At 41.9% G+C, this 24,118-nt stretch overlaps 2 protein-coding genes and 1 long non-coding RNA gene across 4 annotated transcripts in view; 2 read left to right on the forward strand and 1 right to left on the reverse strand.

Moving 5' to 3' along the window:
- The window catches only part of fer1l4 (fer-1 like family member 4), a 293,664-nt gene extending 284,388 nt beyond the window's left edge, over positions 1-9,276 (forward strand). The window contains 2 exon segments of the mRNA XM_034164544.1: positions 8,581-8,681; positions 8,764-9,276. Coding sequence (XP_034020435.1) covers positions 8,581-8,681; positions 8,764-8,944 — 282 coding nt within the window. The 3' untranslated portion in view covers positions 8,945-9,276.
- A 1,364-nt stretch (positions 9,277-10,640) lies between these two features.
- LOC117505063 lies at positions 10,641-13,997 on the forward strand. Its single transcript, XR_004559021.1, has 5 exons — positions 10,641-12,859; positions 12,992-13,033; positions 13,112-13,125; positions 13,208-13,905; positions 13,966-13,997. It is a non-coding gene; the product is annotated as an uncharacterized LOC117505063 (long non-coding RNA).
- Positions 12,128-24,118, reverse strand: part of st3gal8 (ST3 beta-galactoside alpha-2,3-sialyltransferase 8) — a 99,254-nt gene continuing 87,263 nt past the window's right edge. Inside the window, exons 9-10 of one of the 2 annotated variants that reach the window (XR_004559010.1) lie at positions 14,054-14,333; positions 12,128-14,022 (exon numbers count right to left, since the gene is read on the reverse strand). Coding sequence is in view for 1 of the 2 variants with exons in the window: in XM_034164555.1 (XP_034020446.1) it covers positions 14,166-14,333 (168 nt within the window). In the remaining variant the exon portion in view is untranslated. Of the gene's footprint in view, positions 14,334-24,118 lie in introns of both variants that reach the window. The other variant, XM_034164555.1, reaches the window with a different exon arrangement.

Here is a 24,118-nt window from a genome sequence, read left to right on the forward strand (position 1 = left end):
CAATTATATTATGTAGTTACACTGACCCTCTGTCCATGTAGAGAGTCACCCCTTTGAGTCTGGTCTGCTTGAGGTTTCTTCCTCAGAGGGAGTTTTTCCTTACCACTGTTGCTCTGGGGGTTGGTAAGGTTAGACTTTACTTGTGTAAAGCACCTTGAAGCAAATTTGTTGTGATTTGGCGCTATATAAATGAAAATAAATTGAACGTATTAATAAACTCACACAAACTTGTAATATGTAGATAATCGGCATGTGAATGAGATATGTTCAAACATCTTCAAGCTGTGTAACAATTAATTTTGTGGTGAACTGCATGGAATATGAAAGACAAGCGAGAGCTTTTGTCTTTTTGGCACTCTGCCACTAGGAGGCGCTCTTATTTTTCAGATAAAACAGCACAGGGACGGCATCAAACACAATACACGTTTGACTTATGGTGACAACCAGGGTTGGGTAGGATTACTTTGAAATGTAATCCAAGAGTAATCAGGTTACAGGTAATCCAAATGTATGTACACACATACATGTAATCCACATGTATTCTTTCAAAGTAATCCTACCCAACCTTGGTGACAACATGGTGACACAGGCAAATCAGGGTCTTGGGCTGGCCTGTGTGCGAGCCACAGGCTCCACAGGATCCCAGATTTAAACAATGGTCACAATTGGGTATAACAGCACTTAGTCGTATTATATCTAAAGGCCAGTTGGATAGCTTTCAAAACCTCTCTCTCAAATTTGGACTTGGTAAACAGGATTTTTTCAGGTATTTGCAACTTCGCCATTATTTTGTAAAGGAAATACAATGTGCCCTGCCTGAAAACCCCTCTAACTTCAGATTTTTGTGGATATCTCTAAAGGATCTAGTAATACGGCACACATACGGCAGTCAGATACTGTGGAGACTTTTAAATCACATCTAAAGACTCATTTGTTTTCCTTGTTTTATCATTAGTGTTATGATGTGTTTTTATTCTTTTATTGTTTTTAAATTTTAATTCAGTTTTTTATGTTTTTATTATGTTGTGTGAAGCGCCTTGAGACGATTTTATTGTGAATTGGCACTATATAAAATTAATAACAAAAATACAAACATTGTAGGGAAAATCTATAAGAATTTAAGCTTAATTGATAATGAAACTTATTTTCATGTGAAAAAACTATGGGGCAAAGATTTAAAAGTTGAGATACCTGTGGAAGTATGGCTAGAGGAATGGAAATCTCAAAATCATACCACTAACTCGCTTACCTGGAGAGATTTTTGTTGGAAAAGCCTAGTCTATTTTTTTTAATCACACCTGTACGGAAATCACAAATTCTGGCTGTGTGGTTTTCCTGCTGGAGGGAGTGTGGGTCTGTCCAGGCAGCTCAAGTTCATATATTGTGGTTGTGCCGGGTATGTTGGTTTTTGGAAGCAGGTGATTAGATTACTGACGTCAGTGCTTGGTATTCAATTGGAAATCTCTTGTTTCACTTTGTTTCTTGGCGTGCCTCCAAAGGGAATATACAACCCCTGGCAAAAATTATGGAATCACCGGCCTCGGAGGATGTTCATTCAGTTGTTTAATTTTGTAGAAAAAAGCAGATCACAGACATGACACAAAACTAAAGTCATTTCAAATGGCAACTTTCTGGCTTTAAGAAACACTATAAGAAATCAGGAAAAAAGATTGTGACAGTCAGTAACGGTTACTTTTTTAGACCAAGCAGAGGGAAAAAAATCTGGAATCACTCAATTCTGAGGAAAAAATTATGGAATCACCCTGTAAATTTTCATCCCCAAAACTAACACCTGCATCAAATCAGATCTGCTCATTGACATTGACCCTATGTGTCTTTTTGCAAGGAATGTTTTTGCAGTTTTTGCTCTATGGCAAGATGCATTATCATCTTGAAAAATGATTTCATCATCCCCAAACATCCTTTCAATTGTCCAAAATATCAACATAAACTTGTGCATTTATTGATGATGTAATGACAGCCATCTCCCCAGTGCCTTTACCTGACATGCAGCCCCATATCATCAATGACTGTGGAAATTTACATGTTCTCTTCAGGCAGTCATCTTTATAAATCTCATTGGAACGGCACCAAACAAAAGTTCCAGCATCATCACCTTGCCCAATGCAGATTCGAGATTCATCACTGAATATGACTTTCATCCAGTCATCCACAGTCCACGATTTCTTTTCCTTAGCCCATTGTAACCTTGTTTTTTTCTGTTTAGGTGTTAATGATGCCTTTCGTTTAGCTTTTCTGTATGTAAATTCCATTTCCTTTAGGCGGTTTCTTACAGTTCGGTCACAGACGTTGACTCCAGTTTCCTCCCATTCGTTCCTCATTTGTTTTGTTGTGCATTTTCGATTTTTGAGACATATTGCTTTAAGTTTTCTGTCTTGATGCTTTGATGTCTTCCTTGGTCTACCAGTATGTTTGCCTTTAACAACCTTCCCATGTTGTTTGTATTTGGTCCAGAGTTTAGACACAGCTGACTGTGAACAACCAACATCTTTTGCAACATTGCGTGATGATTTACCCTATTTTAAGAGTTTGATAATCCTCTCCTTTGTTTCAACTGACATCTCTCGTGTTGGAGCCATGATTCATGTCAGTCCACTTGGTGCAACAGCTCTTCAAGGTGTGATCACTCCTTTTTAGATGCAGACTAACGAGCAGATCTGATTTGATGCAGGTGTTAGTTTTGGGGATGAAAATTTACAGGGTGATTCCATAATTTTTTCCTCAGAATTGAGTGATTCCATAATTTTTTCCTCAGAATTGAGTGACTCCATAATTTTTGCCAGGGGTTGTATATGAACGACACATATTTATTCAGGATTATCCTTGCTGCTGCTAGTAAGACCCTTCGACTGCTCCCTTGTTTGCACTCGGGGTCGCCACAGCAAATCCAAGGTGGATCTGCATGTTGAATTGGCACAGGTTTTATGCCGGATGCCCTTCCTGACGCAACTCCACATTACTTGGAGAAATGTGGCAGGGGTGGGATTTGAACCCAGAACCTTCTGCACTGAAACCAAGCGCATTAACCACGGTGACAGTGATGACAAGGTGTGAAATGTACCTGTGACTCTCCTTGGTTCTTTTGCCTCCTGTATGCCGCAGGATGTTTAAAAATAAAGTGGAAAAAAAAAATTAACAAAAAATTAACACAATTATGTAGATCAAGTCTGTAGCATGTTACTGACTCAGTGTTATCCTACATACAGAGAACGTCTCTGCTTCCTCTCTGTCTTTCTGCCATCTCCTCTGTTTAAAGGCTCCTTAAAAGTCCTCGTCCCTCCTCTTACCAGTTTGGCACTTTAGGAGCTCTCTTAAGGCCTAAGGTGCTTTGTGAACAACTTTCATCTTACTGAGGGAAAATTCTAAGAAATGTCTAAGAATTCGAGGAATGCTAAGATTTTTCTTAGAATAACATCAATCAATCAATCAATTTTTTTATATAGCGCCAAATCACAACAAACAGTTGCCCCAAGGCGCTTTATATTGTAAGGCAAGGCCATACAATAATTATGTAAAATCCCAACGGTCAAAACGACCCCCTGTGAGCAAGCACTTGGCTACAGTGGGAAGGAAAATCTCCCTTTTAACAGGAAGAAACCTCCAGCAGAACCAGGCTCAGGGAGGGGCAGTCTTCTGATGGGACTGGTTGGGGCTGAGGGAGAGAACCAGGAAAAAGACATGCTGTGGAGGGGAGCAGAGATCGATCACTAATGATTAAATGCAGAGTGGTGCATACAGAGCAAAAAGAGAAAGAAACAGTGCATCATGGGAACCCCCCAGCAGTCTACTTCTATAGCAGCATAACTAAGGGATGGTTCAGGGTCACCTGATCCAGCCCTAACTATAAGCTTTAGCAAAAAGGAAAGTTTTAAGCCTAATCTTAAAAGTAGAGAGGGTGTCTGTCTCCCTGATCTGAATTGGGAGCTGGTTCCACAGGAGAGGAGCCTGAAAGCTGAAGGCTCTGCCTCCCATTCTACTCTTACAAACCCTAGGAACTACAAGTAAGCCTGCAGTCTGAGAGCGAAGCGCTCTATTGGGGTGATATGGTACTACGAGGTCCCTAAGATAAGATGGGACCTGATTATTCAAAACCTTATAAGTAAGAAGAAGAAATTTAAATTCTATTCTAGAATTAACAGGAAGCCAATGAAGAGAGGCCAATATGGGTGAGATATGCTCTCTCCTTCTAGTCCCCGTCAGTACTCTAGCTGCAGCATTTTGAATTAACTGAAGGCTTTTTAGGGAACTTTTAGGACAACCTGATAATAATGAATTACAATAGTCCAGCCTAGAGGAAATAAATGCATGAATTAGTTTTTCAGCATCACTCTGAGACAAGACCTTTCTAATTTTAGAGATTTTGTGTAAATGCAAAAAAGCAGTCCTACATATTTGTTTAGTATGCGCTTTGAATGACATATCCTGATCAAAAATGACTCCAAGATTTCTCACAGTATTACTAGAGGTCAGGGTAATGCCATCCAGAGTAAGGATCTGGTTAGACACCATGTTTCTAAGATTTGTGGGGCCAAGTACAATAACTTCAGTTTTATCTGAGTTTAAAAGCAGGAAATTAGAGGTCATCCATGTCTTTATGTCTGTAAGACAATCCTGCAGTTTAGCTAATTGGTGTGTGTCCTCTGGCTTCATGGATAGATAAAGCTGGGTATCATCTGCGTAACAATGAAAATTTAAGCAATACCGTCTAATAATACTGCCTAAGGGAAGCATGTATAAAGTGAATAAAATTGGTCCTAGCACAGAACCTTGTGGAACTCCATAATTAACTTTAGTCTGTGAAGAAGATTCCCCATTTACATGAACAAATTGTAATCTATTAGACAAATATGATTCAAACCACCGCAGCGCAGTGCCTTTAATACCTATGGCATGCTCTAATCTCTGTAATAAAATTTTATGGTCAACAGTATCAAAAGCAGCACTGAGGTCTAACAGAACAAGCACAGAGATGAGTCCACTGTCCGAGGCCATAAGAAGATCATTTGTAACCTTCACTAATGCTGTTTCTGTACTATGATGAATTCTAAAACCTGACTGAAACTCTTCAAATAGACCATTCCTCTGCAGATGATCAGTTAGCTGTTTTACAACTACCCTCTCAAGAATTTTTGAGAGAAAAGGAAGGTTGGAGATTGGCCTATAATTAGCTAAGATAGCTGGGTCAAGTGATGGCTTTTTAAGTAATGGTTTAATTACTGCCACCTTAAAAGCCTGTGGTACATAGCCAACTAACAAAGATAGATTGATCATATTTAAGATCGAAGCATTAAATAATGGTAGGGCTTCCTTGAGCAGCCTGGTAGGAATGGGGTCTAATAAACATGTTGATGGTTTGGATGAAGTAACTAATGAAAATAACTCAGACAGAACAATCGGAGAGAAAGAGTCTAACCAAATACCGGCATCACTGAAAGCAGCCAAAGATAACGATACGTCTTTGGGATGGTTATGAGTAATTTTTTCTCTAATAGTTAAAATTTTGTTAGCAAAGAAAGTCATGAAGTCATTACTAGTTAAAGTTAATGGAATACTCAGCTCAATAGAGCTCTGACTCTTTGTCAGCCTGGCTACAGTGCTGAAAAGAAACCTGGGGTTGTTCTTATTTTCTTCAATTAGTGATGAGTAGAAAGATGTCCTAGCTTTACGGAGGGCTTTTTTATAGAGCAACAGACTCTTTTTCCAGGCTAAGTGAAGATCTTCTAAATTAGTGAGACGCCATTTCCTCTCCAACTTACGGGTTATCTGCTTTAAGCTACGAGTTTGTGAGTTATACCACGGAGTCAGGCACTTCTGATTTAAAGCTCTTTTTCAGAGGAGCTACAGCATCCAAAGTTGTCTTCAATGAGGATGTAAAACTATTGACGAGATACTCTATCTCCCTTACAGAGTTTAGGTAGCTACTCTGCACTGTGTTGGTATATGGCATTAGAGAACATAAAGAAGGAATCATATCCTTAAACCTAGTTACAGCGCTTTCTGAAAGACTTCTAGTGTAATGAAACTTATTCCCCACTGCTGGGTAGTCCATCAGAGTAAATGTAAATGTTATTAAGAAATGATCAGACAGAAGGGAGTTTTCAGGGAATACTGTTAAGTCTTCTATTTCCATACCATAAATCAGAACAAGATCTAAGATATGATTAAAGTGGTGGGTGGACTCATTTACTTTTTGAGCAAAGCCAATAGAGTCTAATAATAGATTAAATGAAGTGTTGAGGCTGTCATTCTCAGCATCTGTGTGGATGTTAAAATCGCCCACTATAATTATCTTATCTGAGCTAAGCACTAAGTCAGACAAAAGGTCTGAAAATTCACAGAGAAACTCACAGTAACGACCAGGTGGACGATAGATAATAACAAATAAAACTGTTTTTTGGGACTTCCAATTTGGATGGACAAGACTAAGAGACAAGCTTTCAAATGAATTAAAGCTCTGTCTGGGTTTTTGATTAATTAATAAGCTGGAATGGAAGATTGCTGCTAATCCTCCCCCTCGGCCCGTGCTACGAGCATTCTGACAGTTAGTGTGACTCGGGGGTGTTGACTCATTTAAACTAACATATTCATCCTGCTGTAACCAGGTTTCTGTAAGGCAGAATAAATCAATATGTTGATCAATTATTATATCATTTACCAACAGGGACTTAGAAGAGAGAGACCTAATGTTTAATAGACCACATTTAACTGTTTTAGTCTGTGGTGCAGTTGAAGGGGCTATATTATTTTTTCTTTTTGAATTTTTATGCTTAAATAGATTTTTGCTGGTTATTGGTGGTCTGGGAGCAGGCACCGTCTCTACGGGGATGGGGTAATGAGGGGATGGCAGGGGGAGAGAAGCTGCAGAGAGGTGTGTAAGACTACAACTCTGCTTCCTGGTCCCAACCCTGGATAGTCACGGTTTGGAGGATTTAAGAAAATTGGCCAGATTTCTAGAAATGAGAGCTGCTCCATCCAAAGTGGGATGGATGCCGTCTCTCCTAACAAGACCAGGTTTTCCCCAGAAGCTTTGCCAATTATCTATGAAGCCCACCTCATTTTTTTGACACCACTCAGACAGCCAGCAATTCAAGGAGAACATGCGGCTAAACATGTCACTCCCGGTCTGATTGGGGAGGGGCCCAGAGAAAACTACAGAGTCCGACATTGTTTTTGCAAAGTTACACACCGATTTAATGTTAATTTTAGTGACCTCCGATTGGCGTAACCGGGTGTCATTACTGCCGACGTGAATTACAATCTTACCAAATTTACGCTTAGCCTTAGCCAGCAGTTTCAAATTTCCTTCAATGTCGCCTGCTCTGGCCCCCAGAAGACAATTGACTATGGTTGCTGGTGTCGCTAACTTCACATTTCGCAAAACAGAGTCGCCAATAACCAGAGTTTGATCCTCGGCGGGCGTGTCGTCGAGTGGGGAAAAACGGTTAGAGATGTGAACGGGTTGGCGGTGTACACGGGGCTTCTGTTTAGGGCTACGCTTCCTCCTCACAGTCACCCAGTCAGCCTGCTTTCCCGGCTGCTCGGGATCTGCCAGGGGGTAACTAACGGCGGCTAAGCTACCTTGGTCTGCACCGACTACAGGGGCCTGGCTAGCTGTAGAATTTTCCACGGTGCGGAGCCGAGTCTCCAATTCGCCCAGCCTGGCCTCCAAAGCTACGAATAAGCTACACTTATTACAAGTACCGTTACTGCTAAAGGAGGCCGAGGAATAACTAAACATTTCACACCCAGAGCAGAAAAGTGCGGGAGAGACAGGAGAAGCCGCCATGCTAAATTGGCTAAGAGCTAGTAGCTACGCTAAGCTAGCGGATTCCTAAAAACACGCAAAGTGAATAATGTGTAAATAATTTAGAGGTGATTCAGCAGAAGGAGTGCTTTAGTTAAGGCACGTAAAGATTACACTGGGAAACAAATCGTAATCTAGATAACTAGATCAATCTAACTGCGCAGATTAAACAGCTAACAGATACAGAAAAACACCGCTGTGCTCCGGAACAGGAAGTGATACAATACCGCAGTGAGAGCCAACCACCAGTAGAGGCAAGCAAGAGGAACATCACCACGAGCTGGTTTTAGCCTGAGGCTGCTTCGTGGATCCGGGTCCTGACTTTTAGTGCCAAAAGTCAGCACATCCGGAACGGATGTGAAAAGTAAGAGTTTAAAGCCTCCAGCTGGAATATGGTCAGTTACGCGGATCCAGATTCCCGCTCTGGCATACATACCCTGAACCACAACATACCCTCTGGCGTTCCATCTGGTCCAGGTCTCTCTGGTTTCTCGTCTGTGTGGCTCCTCCCACTGCCCTCTTCACCTTATTTTCCCATTGATCTTTAATGTGTTTAAGTCCTCATTTGACTTGATCTTTGCCTTTATTCCATCCTGCCCCACGTCTCTTGATTGTCCACATCGTGACTTTGTCACCAATCAGACACCCATCTTCACCACATGGCCGTGGGGGCATGGCTCCAAAGTACTGCAAAGCATAAACTCTGTCACCCAACAGACTTAATTTTTCTGCGTTTAAATATTGTGTGTGTGAAGGGGAAGGTGGAGGCGGAGCTTCAGCTGGTGACACTGGAGCAGGCGGAGGCAAACCCTGTGGGGCGGGCACGCAAAGAGCCAGAACCTCTGGAAAAACCAAAGTACGACGCACACACACGGACACATCGATCCATCATCGGTATCCATGGAAACAACCGTAACCTGTGTCTGTTGTCCCCGCAGTCGTCCCACTACCAGCTTCACCTGGTTCGTCAACCCCATGAAGACATTTGTCTTCCTCATCTGGAAGAAGTTTAAGAAGTTCATCATCGCGCTGGTCATCCTGGTTATTCTCACGCTCTTTCTTGCCCTCATCCTCTACACGCTGCCGCAGCAAATCTCTGCCCTCATCGTCAACGGCTGAAGGCTCTGTGCTGCCCCCTGCTGGAGGCCCTGTCTGTCTACAAGAAACTGAACTCAGTTCAACGTGATCACTTCGCATTTGATAATAAAGACTGATTTGATATATTTATACTGAGTGCACAACATTACCCAGAATCCTCTTTCCTCTCCACACAGCCAGACTCTCCTGTTTTTAACATTATTTTCATATTTTGTTATTTAAAGTGTAATGTGTCAACATCACAGATCTGTATCAATATTCTGATTGTTGTGTGTTTTTACTGATATCCTGTCAATCATAAGATTTTTATTTTTGAAGCAAATCTTTTCTAAGTAAAACTTTCTAAATGTGAACCAGCCCTCTTCTCTCTTCATTTATATCCTGACGAACAATCAGCTTTACTTCATCCCATCGTACACAGCGCAATAACGGTTTCTACTCCCAATATAAACACGGCTCTGAAATTCACACCTTCATAATGTAAACACAACCTTAAGACCCCCTGACACTTGCACACACATCATCGTGACGATCCCACCCGCTGTGTTCCCAGCTGGGTGCCGTGCTTTGTTCCACTGGCTGCCATGCACTGTGCACTGGACACTGTGTATATCAATCAATCAATCAACTTTTTTCTTATATAGCGCCAAATCACAACAAACAGTTGCCCCAAGGCGCTCCATATTGCAAGGCAAGGCCATACAATAACCATGAAAAACCCCAACGGTCAAAACGACCCCCTATGAGCAAGCACTTGGCCACAGTGGGAAGGAAAAACTCCCTTTTAACAGGAAGAAACCTCCAGCAGAACCAGGCTCAGGGAGGGGCAGTCTTCTGCTGAGACTGGTTGGGGCTGAGGGAAAGAACCAGGAAAAAGACATGCCGAGAAGGGGGGCAGAGATCGATCACTAATGATTAAATGCAGAGTGATGCATACGGAGCAAAAAAAGAAAGAAACAGTGCATCATGGGAACCCCCCAGCAGTCTACGTCTAAAGCAACATATATAAAATAATTATTTAGTGGTGGATTATTCATGTTCACAGAAGGCTGTTCCAGCTGCAGCTTTTCTTTCTCACGCGCTTAATGAGGTGGTGAACAAATTTGGAATTGTCTAAAAAGATCATTATTTGTAATATTTATACTGTCATGGCTTGGTAAAACAGTTGCATGTTCATTCATTCTTGTGTGCAGCTATAAAAGTATGCTTATGATTGATTTAACATCTCGTTCTAATCACTGGGATGAGCTGCGCTGACACAATCACTCACACGCAGTGTTTTTTTTAATTGTTTGCGTAATGTTCACTTAAAGTTCACATAATTAATGCAAATAGAGATTTTGAACATTCCAAAATTTTCTTTGCACACTTGCACAAAGCCACACACAGTTTACGAGTTTGAGATGAGTTTACTCTCCTGCACAGCAAAGTGCGAGCAGGCGTGCAGCTCAAAGTCGTGTGTCAGGGTGCCTCTAGAATTCATTGTATCCACAAGATGACCAAAAATCCCAAACAAGCAAAATAAATAAATAAATAAATAAAGAAACACTTTTGAAATGTCAACACTAAATGTAAACACATTCAGAAGCTCCGCCCACACCAACCAGCAGCATTAGTTTTTATCATCAGGTTGTGAAATTCACACATTCACGCTGCCCTTTTATTTTTTTTTATTTTGTTTAGACTTCTAAAAAAAAAAGCAGTTTCAGAATGTCAGTGCTTGTAAACCTTTAATCGTTTTTGTTTGGTCAGAACTTAAATCCTCACTTTAACTTTTTGAAATTAAATGTCTTTCAAGTCCTGAATCCAATCCGGAACAAGATTAAAATAACAAGATGTATCCAAATATAGGACGGCTTCAATTAAAATACATTTAAAAAAATATTAAATATATCAAATCCTCAAAACAACTCAAACACAGGCTGAGAACCAAACACAGGACAGGAAGTGAAAGCAGGCGGGACGACAAAATAAAAGTTGTCTTAGACGGAAACATTTAGCTGAAAATGAAAATGCAGAATAAAAAGTCAGACATCAAACATGCGTTAAGGAAAAGTGCTGCCAATAAACCACAGTTATTCCTATATCATGTGCACATCAAAAATACTAAAATAAATTGGTCTTCCTCCTTAAGTGGTCGAACCCGGGGCTTCTAGTGGTCTGGTTTTCGTGCTGCACCATTCAGTCTAACAGTCACGGAGACATTCTCTCTTTGTTTGGGGGGTTGTTACTGTGGCGGTGACGTGTGCTCTGTAACATCCCGACAGCGATGCACACGGCCAATCAGCAAATCAGAGAGCAGCAGCTGTGTGGTTAGTCTTACAGGTGAGACAAGGACCACAGGATGAAAACTCACAGGTCCACCAAAAACACAAAGCAGCAGCAGAAACGGGTCCAAAGTCCATCTGGTTTTATGGAAGAGACTTTAGCAGGTGTAGCTCCTCCCACAGCCTCAGTCCATGATGCTTGGTTTCTGGGTTCACAGACATGAGAGTGCTGATCCAGGACTGTGGATGGTCTTACGGGATCATCCTGGATCCCAGAAGATCACCACAACCCGAATCCAAATATCAATTCAAAGAGGCAACATGGGACCAAATGTGAATCAGTGTGACGGTGATTATCATCCCAAACCCAACCCCGGCAGTCTGACCCCAATCCAGATCCAGCTCGCAATCATGAATGTAGGATAACAGAGCTAAGTACTGATGGGCCCAAATCAAGTGACTTCAGAGGCAGAGGAGCAGTCTGTAGGTCAGCCTGCAGATCTGAAGGTCTGTAAGTCAGTCTCTGTAGGCCTGTAAGTAGATCTGGAAGTCTGTAGGTCAGTCTCTGAAGGTCTGTAAGTAGATCTGTAGGTCTGTAGGTCAGCCTGCAGATCTGAAGATCTGTAAGTCAGTCTCTGTAGGCCTGTAAATAGATCTGTAGGTCAGTCTCTGAAGATCTGTAAGTAGATCTGTAGGTCTGTAGGTCAGCCTGCAGATCTGAAGGTCTGTAAGTCAGTCTCTGTAGGCCTGTAAATAGATCTGTAGGTCAGTCTCTGAAGGTCTGTAAGTAGATCTGTAGGTCAGTCTCTGTAGGTCTGTAAATAGATCTGTCGGTCTGTAGGTCAGCCTGCAGATCTGAAGGTAGGTCAGTCTCTGTAGGTCTGTGTGTAGATATGTAGGTCAGTCTCTGAAGGTCTGTAAGTAGATCTGTAGGTAAGTCTCTGTAGGTCTGTAAGTAGATCTGTAGGTCTGTAGGTCAGTCTCTGTAGGTCTGTAAGTAGGTCTGTAGGTCAGCCTGCAGATCTGAAGGTCTGTAAGTCAGTCTCTGTAGGCCTGTAAGTAGATCTGGAAGTCTGTAGGTCAGTCTCTGAAGGTCTGTAAGTAGAACTGTAGGTCTGTAGGTCAGCCTGCAGATCTGAAGGTCTGTAAGTCAGTCTCTGTAGGCCTGTAAATAGATCTGTAGGTCAGTCTCTGAAGATCTGTAAGTAGATCTGTAGGTCTGTAGGTCAGCCTGCAGATCTGAAGGTCTGTAAGTCAGTCTCTGTAGGCCTGTAAACAGATCTGTAGGTCAGTCTCTGAAGGTCTGTAAGTAGATCTGTAGGTCAGTCTCTGTAGGTCTGTAAGTAGATCTGTAGGTCGGTCTCTGTAGGGCTGTAAGCAGATCTGGAAGTCTGTAGGTCAGTTTCTGTAGGCCTGTGAGTAGATATGTAGGTCAGTCTCTGAAGGTCTGTAAGTAGATCTGTAGGTCGGTCTCTGTAGGGCTGGAAGTCTGTAGGTCAATCTCTGTAGGTTTGTGAGTAGATATGTAGGTCAGTCTCTGTAGGTCTGTAAGTAGATCTGTAGGTCAGTCTCTGTAGGGCTGTAAGTAGATCTGGAAGTCTGTCTCTGTAGGTCTGTAAGAAGATCTGTAGGTCAGTCTCTGAAGGTCTGTAAGTAGATCTCTAGGTCAGTCTCTGTAGGTCTGTAAGGAGATCTGAAGGTCTATAGGTCAGTCTCTATAGGTCTGTAAGTAGATCTGTAGGTCTGTCTCTGAAGGTCTGTAAGTAGATCTGTAGGTAAGTCTCTGTAGGTCTGTAAGTAGATCTGTAGGTCTGTAGGTCAGTCTCTGTAGGTCTGTAAGTAGGTCTGTAGGTCAGCCTGCAGATCTGAAGGTCTGTAAGTCAGTCTCTGTAGGCCTGTAAGTAGATCTGGAAGTCTGTAGGTCAGTCTCTGAAGGTCTGTAAGTAGAACTGTAGGTCTGTAGGTCAGCCTGCAGATCTGAAGGTCTGTAAGTCAGTCTCTGTAGGCCTGTAAATAGATCTGTAGGTCAGTCTCTGAAGATCTGCAAGTAGATCTGTAGGTCTGTAGGTCAGCCTGCAGATCTGAAGGTCTGTAAGTCAGTCTCTGTAGGCCTGTAAACAGATCTGTAGGTCAGTCTCTGAAGGTCTGTAAGTAGATCTGTAGGTCAGTCTCTGTAGGTCTGTAAGTAGATCTGTAGGTCGGTCTCTGTAGGGCTGTAAGCAGATCTGGAAGTCTGTAGGTCAGTTTCTGTAGGCCTGTGAGTAGATATGTAGGTCAGTCTCTGAAGGTCTGTAAGTAGATCTGTAGGTCGGTCTCTGTAGGGCTAAAAGTCTGTAGGTCAATCTCTGTAGGTCTGTGAGTAGATATGTAGGTCAGTCTCTGTAGGTCTGTAAGTAGATCTGTAGGTCAGTCTCTGTAGGGCTGTAAGTAGATCTGGAAGTCTGTCTCTGTAGGTCTGTAAGAAGATCTGTAGGTCAGTCTCTGAAGGTCTGTAAGTAGATCTCTAGGTCAGTCTCTGTAGGTCTGTAAGGAGATCTGAAGGTCTATAGGTCAGTCTCTATAGGTCTGTAAGTAGATCTGTAGGTCTGTCTCTGAAGGTCTGTAAGTAGATCTGTAGGTCAGTCTGTGTAGATCTGTAGGTCAGTCTCTGTACGTCTGTAAGTAGATCTGGAAGTCTGTAGGTCAGTCTCTGAAGGTGTGTAAGTAGATCTGTAGGTCAGTCCATGTAGATCTGTAAGTAGATCTGTAGGTCAGTCCATGTACATCTGTAAGTAGGTCAGTCTAAAGGTCTGTAGGTCAGTATGAAGGTGCATAGACCAACCTGTAGGTAAGCTGGAGGTCTGTACGTAGGTCAGGCTGTCTGTCTGTTGATAGGCTATTGTGCAGGTCAGATATCTAGAACCTGTAGGTCATTCTGTCGATCAGAAGATGACTACATTCTGTAGGTCGGTCTGCAGATCTGGTCGGTGGTCAGGTCACAGGTGCAGGCTGATCTTGCCCTCCTTGGCGAGGCGCTGGATGACCTGCGTTTCAAAGTCAGCACTGTGGACGCCCGTCTTCCTGAAAGCACCAGCGTAGCGATTCTCCTCCCAGTAATGATGCCAGTTCCCATTCTGGTCAGCACCATAGCCAAAGACCGACACCTACGTAAGAGAAAGAGAAAGGCACAGAGGGGAAAATTAAAAACTTAAAAAAACAAAAACAACCTCCCCGCATAAGCACTGGGAGGGGAGACCACAGAGCTGTACACACACACACACACACACACACACAGGAAGTGACAAGGTGGTTTTGCTGATGATTTTTCTTGTACGGTTTGTTATTTTGCTGTGTGCAAACATGAGAAGTGACTTTCGTCTCCAGTCACACCTGGTGGTTTTCTGGATTCATTTCTTCCATGTGGTGGTTCAACTGATCCACCTGGCTGTTGGTGAGAAATGACTTAACGGTTTATCTCCCAAAGAGCACAGACCACGCTCTGCAAGCAGGAGTCGAGCCAGCGGCACACCGGCTGAACTTCCTGTTATGTATTACCGTCCTGAGCAGATTTCGAAGAAGATGACGAGTCACACTGATGCCTTCCTGTTCTGGAGGCGTCAACGTGACTCGTCATGATGTTTGGCACAGAGTGAGCAGGGACACAGTTACAGCACATCCGGAAAGTAGTCACAGTGCTTCTCTTTTTCCACATTTTCTTATGTTATAGCCTTATTCCAGAATGGAGGAAATTAATTTTCCCTCTCAAAACTCTACACAACACCCCATAATGATAACATGAAAAAAAAGTGTTTTTTTTTATTTTGAATTTTGTTTCTCGTGGTCTGAGGGGCCTTCAAGTGCCTTTTACTAAGGAGTGGCTACTGTCTGGCCACTCTTTTTATACAGGCCTGATTGGTGGATTGCTGCAGAGATGACTGTCCTTCTGGGAGGTCCTCCTCTCTCCACAGAGGAATGCTGGAGCTCTGACAGAGTAACCATCAGGTTCTTGCCTCTACTGGTGGTTGGCTCTCACTGCGGTATTGTATCACTTCCTGTTCCGGAGCACAGCGGTGTTTTGCTGTATCTGTTAGCTGTTTAATCTGCGTAGTTAGATTGATCTAGATAACTAGATAATGATTTGTTTCACAGTGTATTCTTCACGTGCCTTAACTAAAGCACTCCCTCTCCTGAATCACCACTAAATTCTTTACACATTCATCACTTTGTGTGTTTTTAGGAATCCAATAGCTTAGCGCAGCTACTAGCTCTTAGCCAGTTTAGCATGGCAGCTTCTCCTGTCTCTCCCGCACTTTTCAGCTCTGGGTGTGAAATGTTTAGTTATTCCTCTGCCTCCTTTAGCAGTAATGGTACTTGTAATAAGTGTAGCTTATTCGTAGCTTTGGAGGCCAGGCTGGACGAATTGGAGATTCGGCCCCACACCTTGGAAAATCCTACAGCTAGCCAGGCCCCTGTAGTCGGTGCGGACCAAGGTAGCTTAGCCGCCGTTAGCTGTCCCCCAGCAGATCCCGAGCAGCCAGGAAAGCAGGCCGGCTGGGTGACTGTGAGGAAGAAGCGTAGTTCTAAACAGAATCCCCCTGTACACCACCAACCCATTCATATCTCTAACCGTTTTTCCCCACTCGGCGACACACCCGCTGAGGATCAAACTCTGGTTATTGACGAGTCTGTTTTGAGAAATGTGAAGTTAGCGACACCAGCAACCATAGTCAATTGTCTTCCGGGGGCCAGAGCAGGCAACATTAAAGGAAATTTGAAACTGCTGGCTAAGGCTAACCGTAAATTTGGTAAGATTGTAATTCACGTCGGCAGTAATGACACCCGGTTACGCCAATCGGAGGTCACTAAAATTAATATTGAATCAGTTTGTAACTTTGCAAAAACAATGTCGGACTCTGTAGTTTTCTCTGGGCCCCTCCCCAATCGGACCGGGAGTGACATGTTTAGCCGCATGTTCTCCTTGAATTGCTGGCTGTCTGAGTGGTGTCCAAAAAATGAGGTGGGCTTCATAGATAATTGGCAAAGCTTCTGGAGAAAACCTGGTCTTGTTAGGAGAGACGGCATCCATCCCATTTTGGATGCAGCAGCTCTCATTTCTAGAAATCTGGCCAATTTTCTTAAATCCTCCAAACCATGACTATCCAGGGTTGGGACCAGGAAGCAGAGTTGTAGTCTTACACACCTCTCTGCAGCTTCTCTCCCCCTGCCATCCCCTCATTACCCCATCCCCGTAGAGACGGTGCCTGCTCCCAGACCACCAATAACCAGCAAAAATCTATTTAAGCATAAAAATTCAAAAAGAAAAAATAATATAGCACCTTTAACTGCACCACAGACTAAAACAGTTAAATGTGGTCTATTAAACATTAGGTCTCTCTCTTCTACGTCCCTGTTAGTAAATGATATAATAATTGATCAACATATTGATTTATTCTGCCTAACAGAAACCTGGTTACAGCAGGATGAATATGTTAGTTTAAATGAGTCAACACCCCCGAGTCACACTAGCTGCCAGAATGCTCGTAGCACGGGCTGAGGGGGAGGATTAGCAGCAATCTTGCACTCCAACTTATTAATTAATCAACAACCCAGACAGAGCTTTAATTCATTTGAAAGCTTGACTCTTAGTCTTGTCCATCCAAATTGGAAGTCCCAAAAACCAGTTTTATTTGTTGTTATCTATCTTCCACCTGGTCGTTACTGTGAGTTTCTCTGTGAATTTTCAGTCCTTTTGTCTGACTTAGTGCTTAGCTCAGATAAGATAATTATAGTGGGCGATTTTAACATCCACATACGAGGTATCTTATAAAACTAACCGGCAGTTTTATAAAAAAAAAAATCTATATGGATTTGATTGACATGCGAATACACCAATCATGCTTGAACCCTCGTGCGCATGCGTGAGTTTTTTCACGCGTGTCGGTGACGTCATTTCCCTGTGGGCAGGCCTTGAGTGAGATGTGATCCTGCCATCTCGGCTGAATTCCTTCGTTTCACACGCTGCTCGAGACGGCGCGCGTTGCTTTATCAAACATTTTTCTGGACCTGTGAGGAATATCCGAGTGGACACTATTCGAGAAATTCAGCTGGTTTTCGGTGAAAAGTTTAACGGCTGATGAGAGATTATGGGGTGTTTCTGTCACTGTAAGGACTTCCCACGGAGCGGGACGTCCTGCAGCGCTTCCAGACGCCGTCGTCGGCCTGTTTCAAGCTGAAATCATCCTAATTTAAGGCTCTGTTGACCCAGGACGTCGTGAGAGAACAGAGAAGATTCAGAAGAGGCCGGCATGAGGAGTTTATGCGGACATTCCACTGTTTAAGGACATTTTTTAATGAAAGACGTGTGCGCAAATTCACCGAGTCGTTTCCGTGACGACTCGGCAAATCTGTGTGCGCCGCGACAGGAAAAACACCTCCGTGTTGAAAACCATTTGTAAAATTCAGGCAGCTTTTCATGGCTTTCAACAAGTGAGTAACTGAGAAATTGTTTAACAGCTTGGGCATGTTCCAACTTGTCCGTTAAGGTTTCCAACACGGAGGTGTTTTTCCTGTCGCGACACCCCGCGGTCGGGTCCGGCCCGACATGCGACTCTGCCCGCACGTTCTTTCATTACAAAATGTCCGTTAACAATGGAATGTCCGAATAAACTCCTCATGCCGACTTCTTCTGAAAGTTCTCTGTTCTCTGACGACTTACTGGGTCAACAGAGCCTGAAATGTGGAAGTTTTCAACTTGAAACGGCAAGACGCTGCCGCCTCGAAGCACAGATCGCCGTCAGGTGCCGTGAGCCGTCCTTACGGCGACACTACCAGACCAAAATCTCTCATCAGCCGTTAAAATTTTTACCGAAAACCATCTGAATTTATCGAATGGTGTCCACTCAGTTGTGCCTTACAGTTTTGAAAAAAATTTGATCAAACAAAGCCATTCCTACACAATGAAAAAATCGACGAGAGGGTGGGCGACTCCTCACTCAAAGACCGAATGACGTAACCGACAGGCGTGAAAAAACTCTCGCATGCCCACGAGGGTTCAAGCATGTCTGATGTAATCACACGTAATTCAAATCCATATAGTTTTTGAAAAAAAAAATAAGGTCCGATACTTTTCTAATAGACCTCGTAGATGCTGAGAATGACAGCCACAACACTGCATTTAATCTATTATTAGACTCAATTGGCTTCGCTCAAAATGTAAATGAGTCCAACCACCACTTTAACCATACTTTAGATCTTGTTCTGACTTATGGTATGGATATTGAAGACGTAACAGTATTCCCTGAAAACCGCCTTCTGTCTGATCATTTCTTAATAACATTTACATTTACTTTAATGGACTACCCAGCAGTGGGGAATAAGTTTCATTACAGTAGAAGTCTTTTGGAAAGCGCTGTAACTAGGTTTAAGGATATGATTCCTTCTTTGTTATGTTCTCCAATGCCATATACCAACACAGTGCAGAGTAGCTACCTAAACTCTGTGAGTGAGATAGATTATCTCGTCAATAGTTTTACATCCTCATTGAGCACAACTTTGGATGCTGTAGCTCCTCTGAAAAAGTGAGCCTTAAATCAGACGTGCCTGACTCCGTGGTATAACTCACAAACTCACAGCTTAAAGCAGATAAACTGTAAGTTGGAGAGGAAATGGGGTCTCACTAATTTAGAAGGTCTTCACTTAGCCTGGAAAAAGAGTCTGTTGCTCTATAAAAAAGCCCTTCGTAAAGCTAGGACATCTTACTACTCATCACTAATTGAAGAAAATAAGAACAACCCCAGGTTTCTTTTCAGCACTGTAGCCAGGCTGACAAAGAGTCAGAGCTCTATTGAGCTGAGTATTCCTTTCACTTTAACTAGTAATAACTTCATGACTTTCTTTGATAATAAAATTTTAACTATTAGAGAAAAAATTACTCATAACCATCCCAAAAACATATCGTTATCTTTGGCTGCTTTCAGTAATGCTGGTATTTGGCTAGACTCTTTCTCTCCAATTGTTCTGTCTGAGTTATTTTCATTAGTTACTTCCTCCAAGCCATCAACATGTCTATTAGACGCCATTCCTACCAGGCTGCTCAAGGAAGCCCTACGATTAATTAATGCTTCAATCTTAAATATGATCAATCTATCTTTATTAGTTGGCTATGTACCACAGGCTTTTAAGGTGGCAGTAATTAAACCATTACTTAAAAAGCCATCACTTGACCCAGCTATCTTAGCTAATTATAGGCCAATCTCCAACATTCCTTTTCTCTCACAAATTCTTGAAAGGGTAGTTGTAAAACAGCTAACTGATCATCTGCAGAGGAATGGTCTATTTGAAGAGTTTCAGTCAGGTTTCAGAATTCATCATAGTACAGAAACAGCATTAGTGAAGGTTACAAATGATCTTCTTATGGCCTCAGACAGTGGACTCATCTCTGTGCTTGTCCTGTTAGACCTCAGTGCTGCTTTTGATACTGTTGACCATAAATTTTTATTACAGAGATTAGAGCATGCCATAGGTATTAAAGGCGCTGCAGTGGTTTGAATCATATTCATCTAATAGATTACAATTTGTTCATGTAAATGGGGAGTCTTTTTCACAGACTAAGGTTAATTATGGCGTTCCACAAGGTTCTGTGCTAGGACCAATTTTATTCACTTTATACATGTTTCCCTTAGGCAGTATTATTAGAAAGCATTGCTTAAATTTTCATTGTTACGCAGATGATACCCAGCTTTATCTATCCATGAAGCCAGAGGACACACACCAATTAGTTAAACTGCAGGAATGTCTTTCAGACATAAAGACATGGATGACTTCTAATTTCCTGTTTTTAAATTCAGATAAACTGAAGTTATTGTACTTGGCCCCACAAATCTTAGAAACATGGTGTCTAACCAGATCCTTACTCTGGATGGCAGTACCCTGAGCTCTAGTAATACTGTGAGAAATCTTGGAGTCATTTTTGATCAGGATATGTCCTTCAATGTGCATATTAAACAAATATGTAGGACTGCTTTTTTGCATTTGCGCAATATCTCTAAAATTAGAAAGGTCTTGTCTCAGAGTGATGCTGAAAAACTAATTCATGCATTTATTTCCTCTAGGCTGGACTATTGTAATTCATTATTATCAGGTTGTCCTAAAAGTTCCCTGAAAAGCCTTCAGTTAATTCAAAATGCTGCAGCTTGAGTACTGACAGGGACTAGAAGGAGAGAGCATATTTCACCCATACTGGCCTCTCTTCATTGGCTTCCTGTTAATTCTAGAATAGAATTTAAAATTCTTCTTCTTACTTATAAGGTTTTGAATAATCAGGTCCCATCTTATCTTAGGGACCTCATAGTACCGTATCACCCCAATAGAGCCCTTCGCTCTCAGACTGCAGGCTTACTTGTAGTTCCTAGGGTTTGTAAGAGTAGAATGGGAGGCAGAGCCTTCAGCTTTCAGGCTCCTCTCCTGTGTAACCAGCTCCCAATTCGGATCAGGGAGACAGACACCCTCTCTACTTTTAAGATTAGGCTTAAAACTTTCCTTTTTGCTAAAGCTTATAGTTAGGGCTGGATCAGGTGACCCTGAACCATCCCTTAGTTATGCTGCTATAGACTTAGACTGCTGGGGGGTTCCCATGATGCACTGAGTGTTTCTTTCTCTTTTTGCTCTGTATGCACCACTCTGCATTTAATCATTAGTGATTGATCTCTGCTCCCCTCCACAGCATGTCTTTTTCCTGGTTCTCTCCCTCAGCCCCAACCAGTCCCAGCAGAAGACTGCCCCTCCCTGAGCCTGGTTCTGCTGGAGGTTTCTTCCTGTTAAAAGGGAGTTTTTCCTTCCCACTGTCACCAAGTGCTTGCTCACAGGGGGTCGTTTTGACCGTTTTCTGTAATTATTGTATGGCTTTTGCCTTATATTTTAAAGCGCCTTGGGGTAAATGTTTGTTGTGATTTGGCGCTATATAAATAAAATTGATTGATTGATTGACTGATTGATTCTTGGTCACCTCCCTGACTAAGGTCCTTCTCCCCCAATCGCTCAGTTTAGATGGGCGAGTAGCTCTAGGAAGAGATCTGAACTTCTTCCATTTACAGATGATGGAGGCCACTGTGCTCATTGGGACCTTCAAAGCAGCAGAAATGTTTCTGTTCCCTTCCCCAGATTTGTGCCTCCAGACAATCCTGTCTCGGAGGTCTACAGACAATTCCTCTGACTTCATGCTTGGAATCTGATGTCAAACAAATAATCTGCTGTCAAATGATTAATCTGATGTCAAACAAATAATCTGATGTCAAACAAACAATCTGATGTCAAACAAATAATCTGATGTCAAACAAATAATCTGCTGTCAAACGATTAATCTGCTGTCAAACAATTAATCTGCAGTCAAACGATGAATCTGATGTCAAACAATTAATCTGCTGTCAAAAGATGAATCTGCTGTCAAACAAATAATCTGCTGTCAAACGATTAATCTGCAGTCAAATCATTAATCTGATGTCAAACAAATAATCTGCAGTCAAACGATTAATCTGATGTCAAACAAAATCTGCTGTCAAACAAATAATCTGATGTCAAACAAATAATCTGCTATCAAACGATTAATCTGCAGTCAAATCATTAATCTGATGTCAAACAAATAATCTGCTGTCAAACAATTAATGCTCATTGGAACCTTCAAAGCAGCAGAAATGTTTCAGTTCCCTTCCCCAGATTTGTGCCTCCAGACAATCCTGTCTCGGAGGTCTACAGACAATTCCTCTGACTTCATGCTTGGAATCTGATGTCAAACAAATAATCTGCTGTCAAATGATTAATCTGATGTCAAACAAATAATCTGCTGTCAAATGATTAATCTGATGTCAAACAAATAATCTGATGTCAAACAAATAATCTGATGTCAAACAAATAATCTGCTGTCAAACAATTAATCTGCTGTCAAACGATTAATCTGATGTCAAACAAATAATCTCATGTCAAACAAATAATCCGCTGACAAACGATGAATCTGATGTCAAACAATTAATCTGCAGTCAAACAATTAATCTGATGTCAAACAAATAATCTGCAGTCAAACAATTAATCTGATGTCAAAAAATTAATCTGCAGTCAAACAAATAATATGCAGTCAAACGATTAATCTGATGTCAAACAAATAATCTGATGTCAAACAATTAATGCTCATTGGGACCTTCAAAGCAGCAGAAATGTTTCTGTTCCCTTCCCCAGATTTGTGCCTCCAGACAATCCTGTCTCGGAGGTCTACAGACAATTCCTCTGACTTCATGCTTGGAATCTGATGTCAAACAAACAATCTGCTGTCAAACAAATAATCTGCTGTCAAACGATTAATCTGCAGTCAAATCATTAATCTGATGTCAAACAAACAATCTGCAGTCAAACGATTAATCTGATGTCAAACAAATAATCTGCAGTCAAACAATTAATGTGATGTCAAACAATTAATCTGCAGTCAAACGATGAATCTGATGTCAAACAATTAATCTGATGTCAAACAAATAATCTGATGTCAAACAAATAATCTGCAGTCAAACGATTAATCTGATGTCAAACGATTAATCTGATGTCCAATTCCAATTTTCCAATTTTTTTATATAGCGCCAAATCACAACAAACAGTTGCCCCAAGGCGCTTTATATTGTAAGGCAAGGCCATACAATAATTATGTAAAACCCCAACGGTCAAAACGACCCCCTGTGAGCAAGCACTTGGCTACAGTGGGAAGGAAAAACTCCCTTTTAACAGGAAGAAACCTCCAGCAGAACCAGGCTCAGGGAGGGGCAGTCTTCTGCTGGGACTGGTTGGGGCTGAGGGAGAGAACCAGGAAAAAGACATGCTGTGGAGGGGAGCAGAGATCGATCACTAATGATTAAATGCAGAGTGGTGCATACAGAGCAAAAAGAGAAAGAAACAGTGCATCATGGGAACCCCCCAGCAGTCTACGTCTATAGCAGCATAACTAAGGGATGGTTTAGGGTCACCTGATCCAGCCCTAACTATAAGCTTTAGCAAAAAGGAAAGTTTTAAGCCTAATCTTAAAAGTAGAGAGGGTGTCTGTCTCCCTGATCTGAATTGGGAGCTGGTTCCACAGGAGAGGAGCCTGAAAGCTGAAGGCTCTGCCTCCCATTCTACTCTTACAAACCCTAGGAACTACAAGTAAGCCTGCAGTCTGAGAGCGAAGTGCTCTATTGGGGTGATATGGTACTACGAGGTCCCTAAGATAAGATGGGACCTGATTATTCAAAACCTTATAAGTAAGAAGAAGAATTTTAAATTCTATTCTAGAATTAACAGGAAGCCAATGAAGAGAGGCCAATATGGGTGAGATATGCTCTCTCCTTCTAGTCCCCGTCAGTACTCTAGCTGCAGCATTTTGAATTAACTGAAGGCTTTTTAGGGAACTTTTAGGACAACCTGATAATAATGAATTACAATAGTCCAGCCTAGAGGAAATAAATGCATGAATTAGTTTTTCAGCATCACTCTGAGACAAGACTTTTCTGATTTTAGAGATATTGCGTAAATGCAAAAAAGCAGTCCTACATATTTGTTTAATATGCGCTTTGAATGACATATCCTGATCAAAAATGACTCCAAGATTTCTCACAGTATTACTAGAGGTCAGGGTAATGCCATCCAGAGTAAGGATCTGGTTAGACACCATGTTTCTAAGATTTGTGGGGCCAAGTACAATAACTTCAGATTTATCTGAGTTTAAAAGCAGGAAATTAGAGGTCATCCATGTCTTTATGTCTGTAAGACAATCCTGCAGTTTAGCTAATTGGTGTGTGTCCTCTGGCTTCATGGATAGATAAAGCTGGGTATCATCTGCGTAACAATGAAAATGTAAGCAATACCGTCTAATAATACTGCCTAAGGGAAGCATGTATAAAGTGAATAAAATTGGTCCTAGCACAGAACCTTGTGGAAC

The sequence above is a fragment of the Thalassophryne amazonica genome, chromosome 3 (genome assembly GCF_902500255.1).
Source record: "Thalassophryne amazonica chromosome 3, fThaAma1.1, whole genome shotgun sequence".
Taxonomy (NCBI): Eukaryota; Metazoa; Chordata; class Actinopteri; order Batrachoidiformes; family Batrachoididae; genus Thalassophryne; species Thalassophryne amazonica.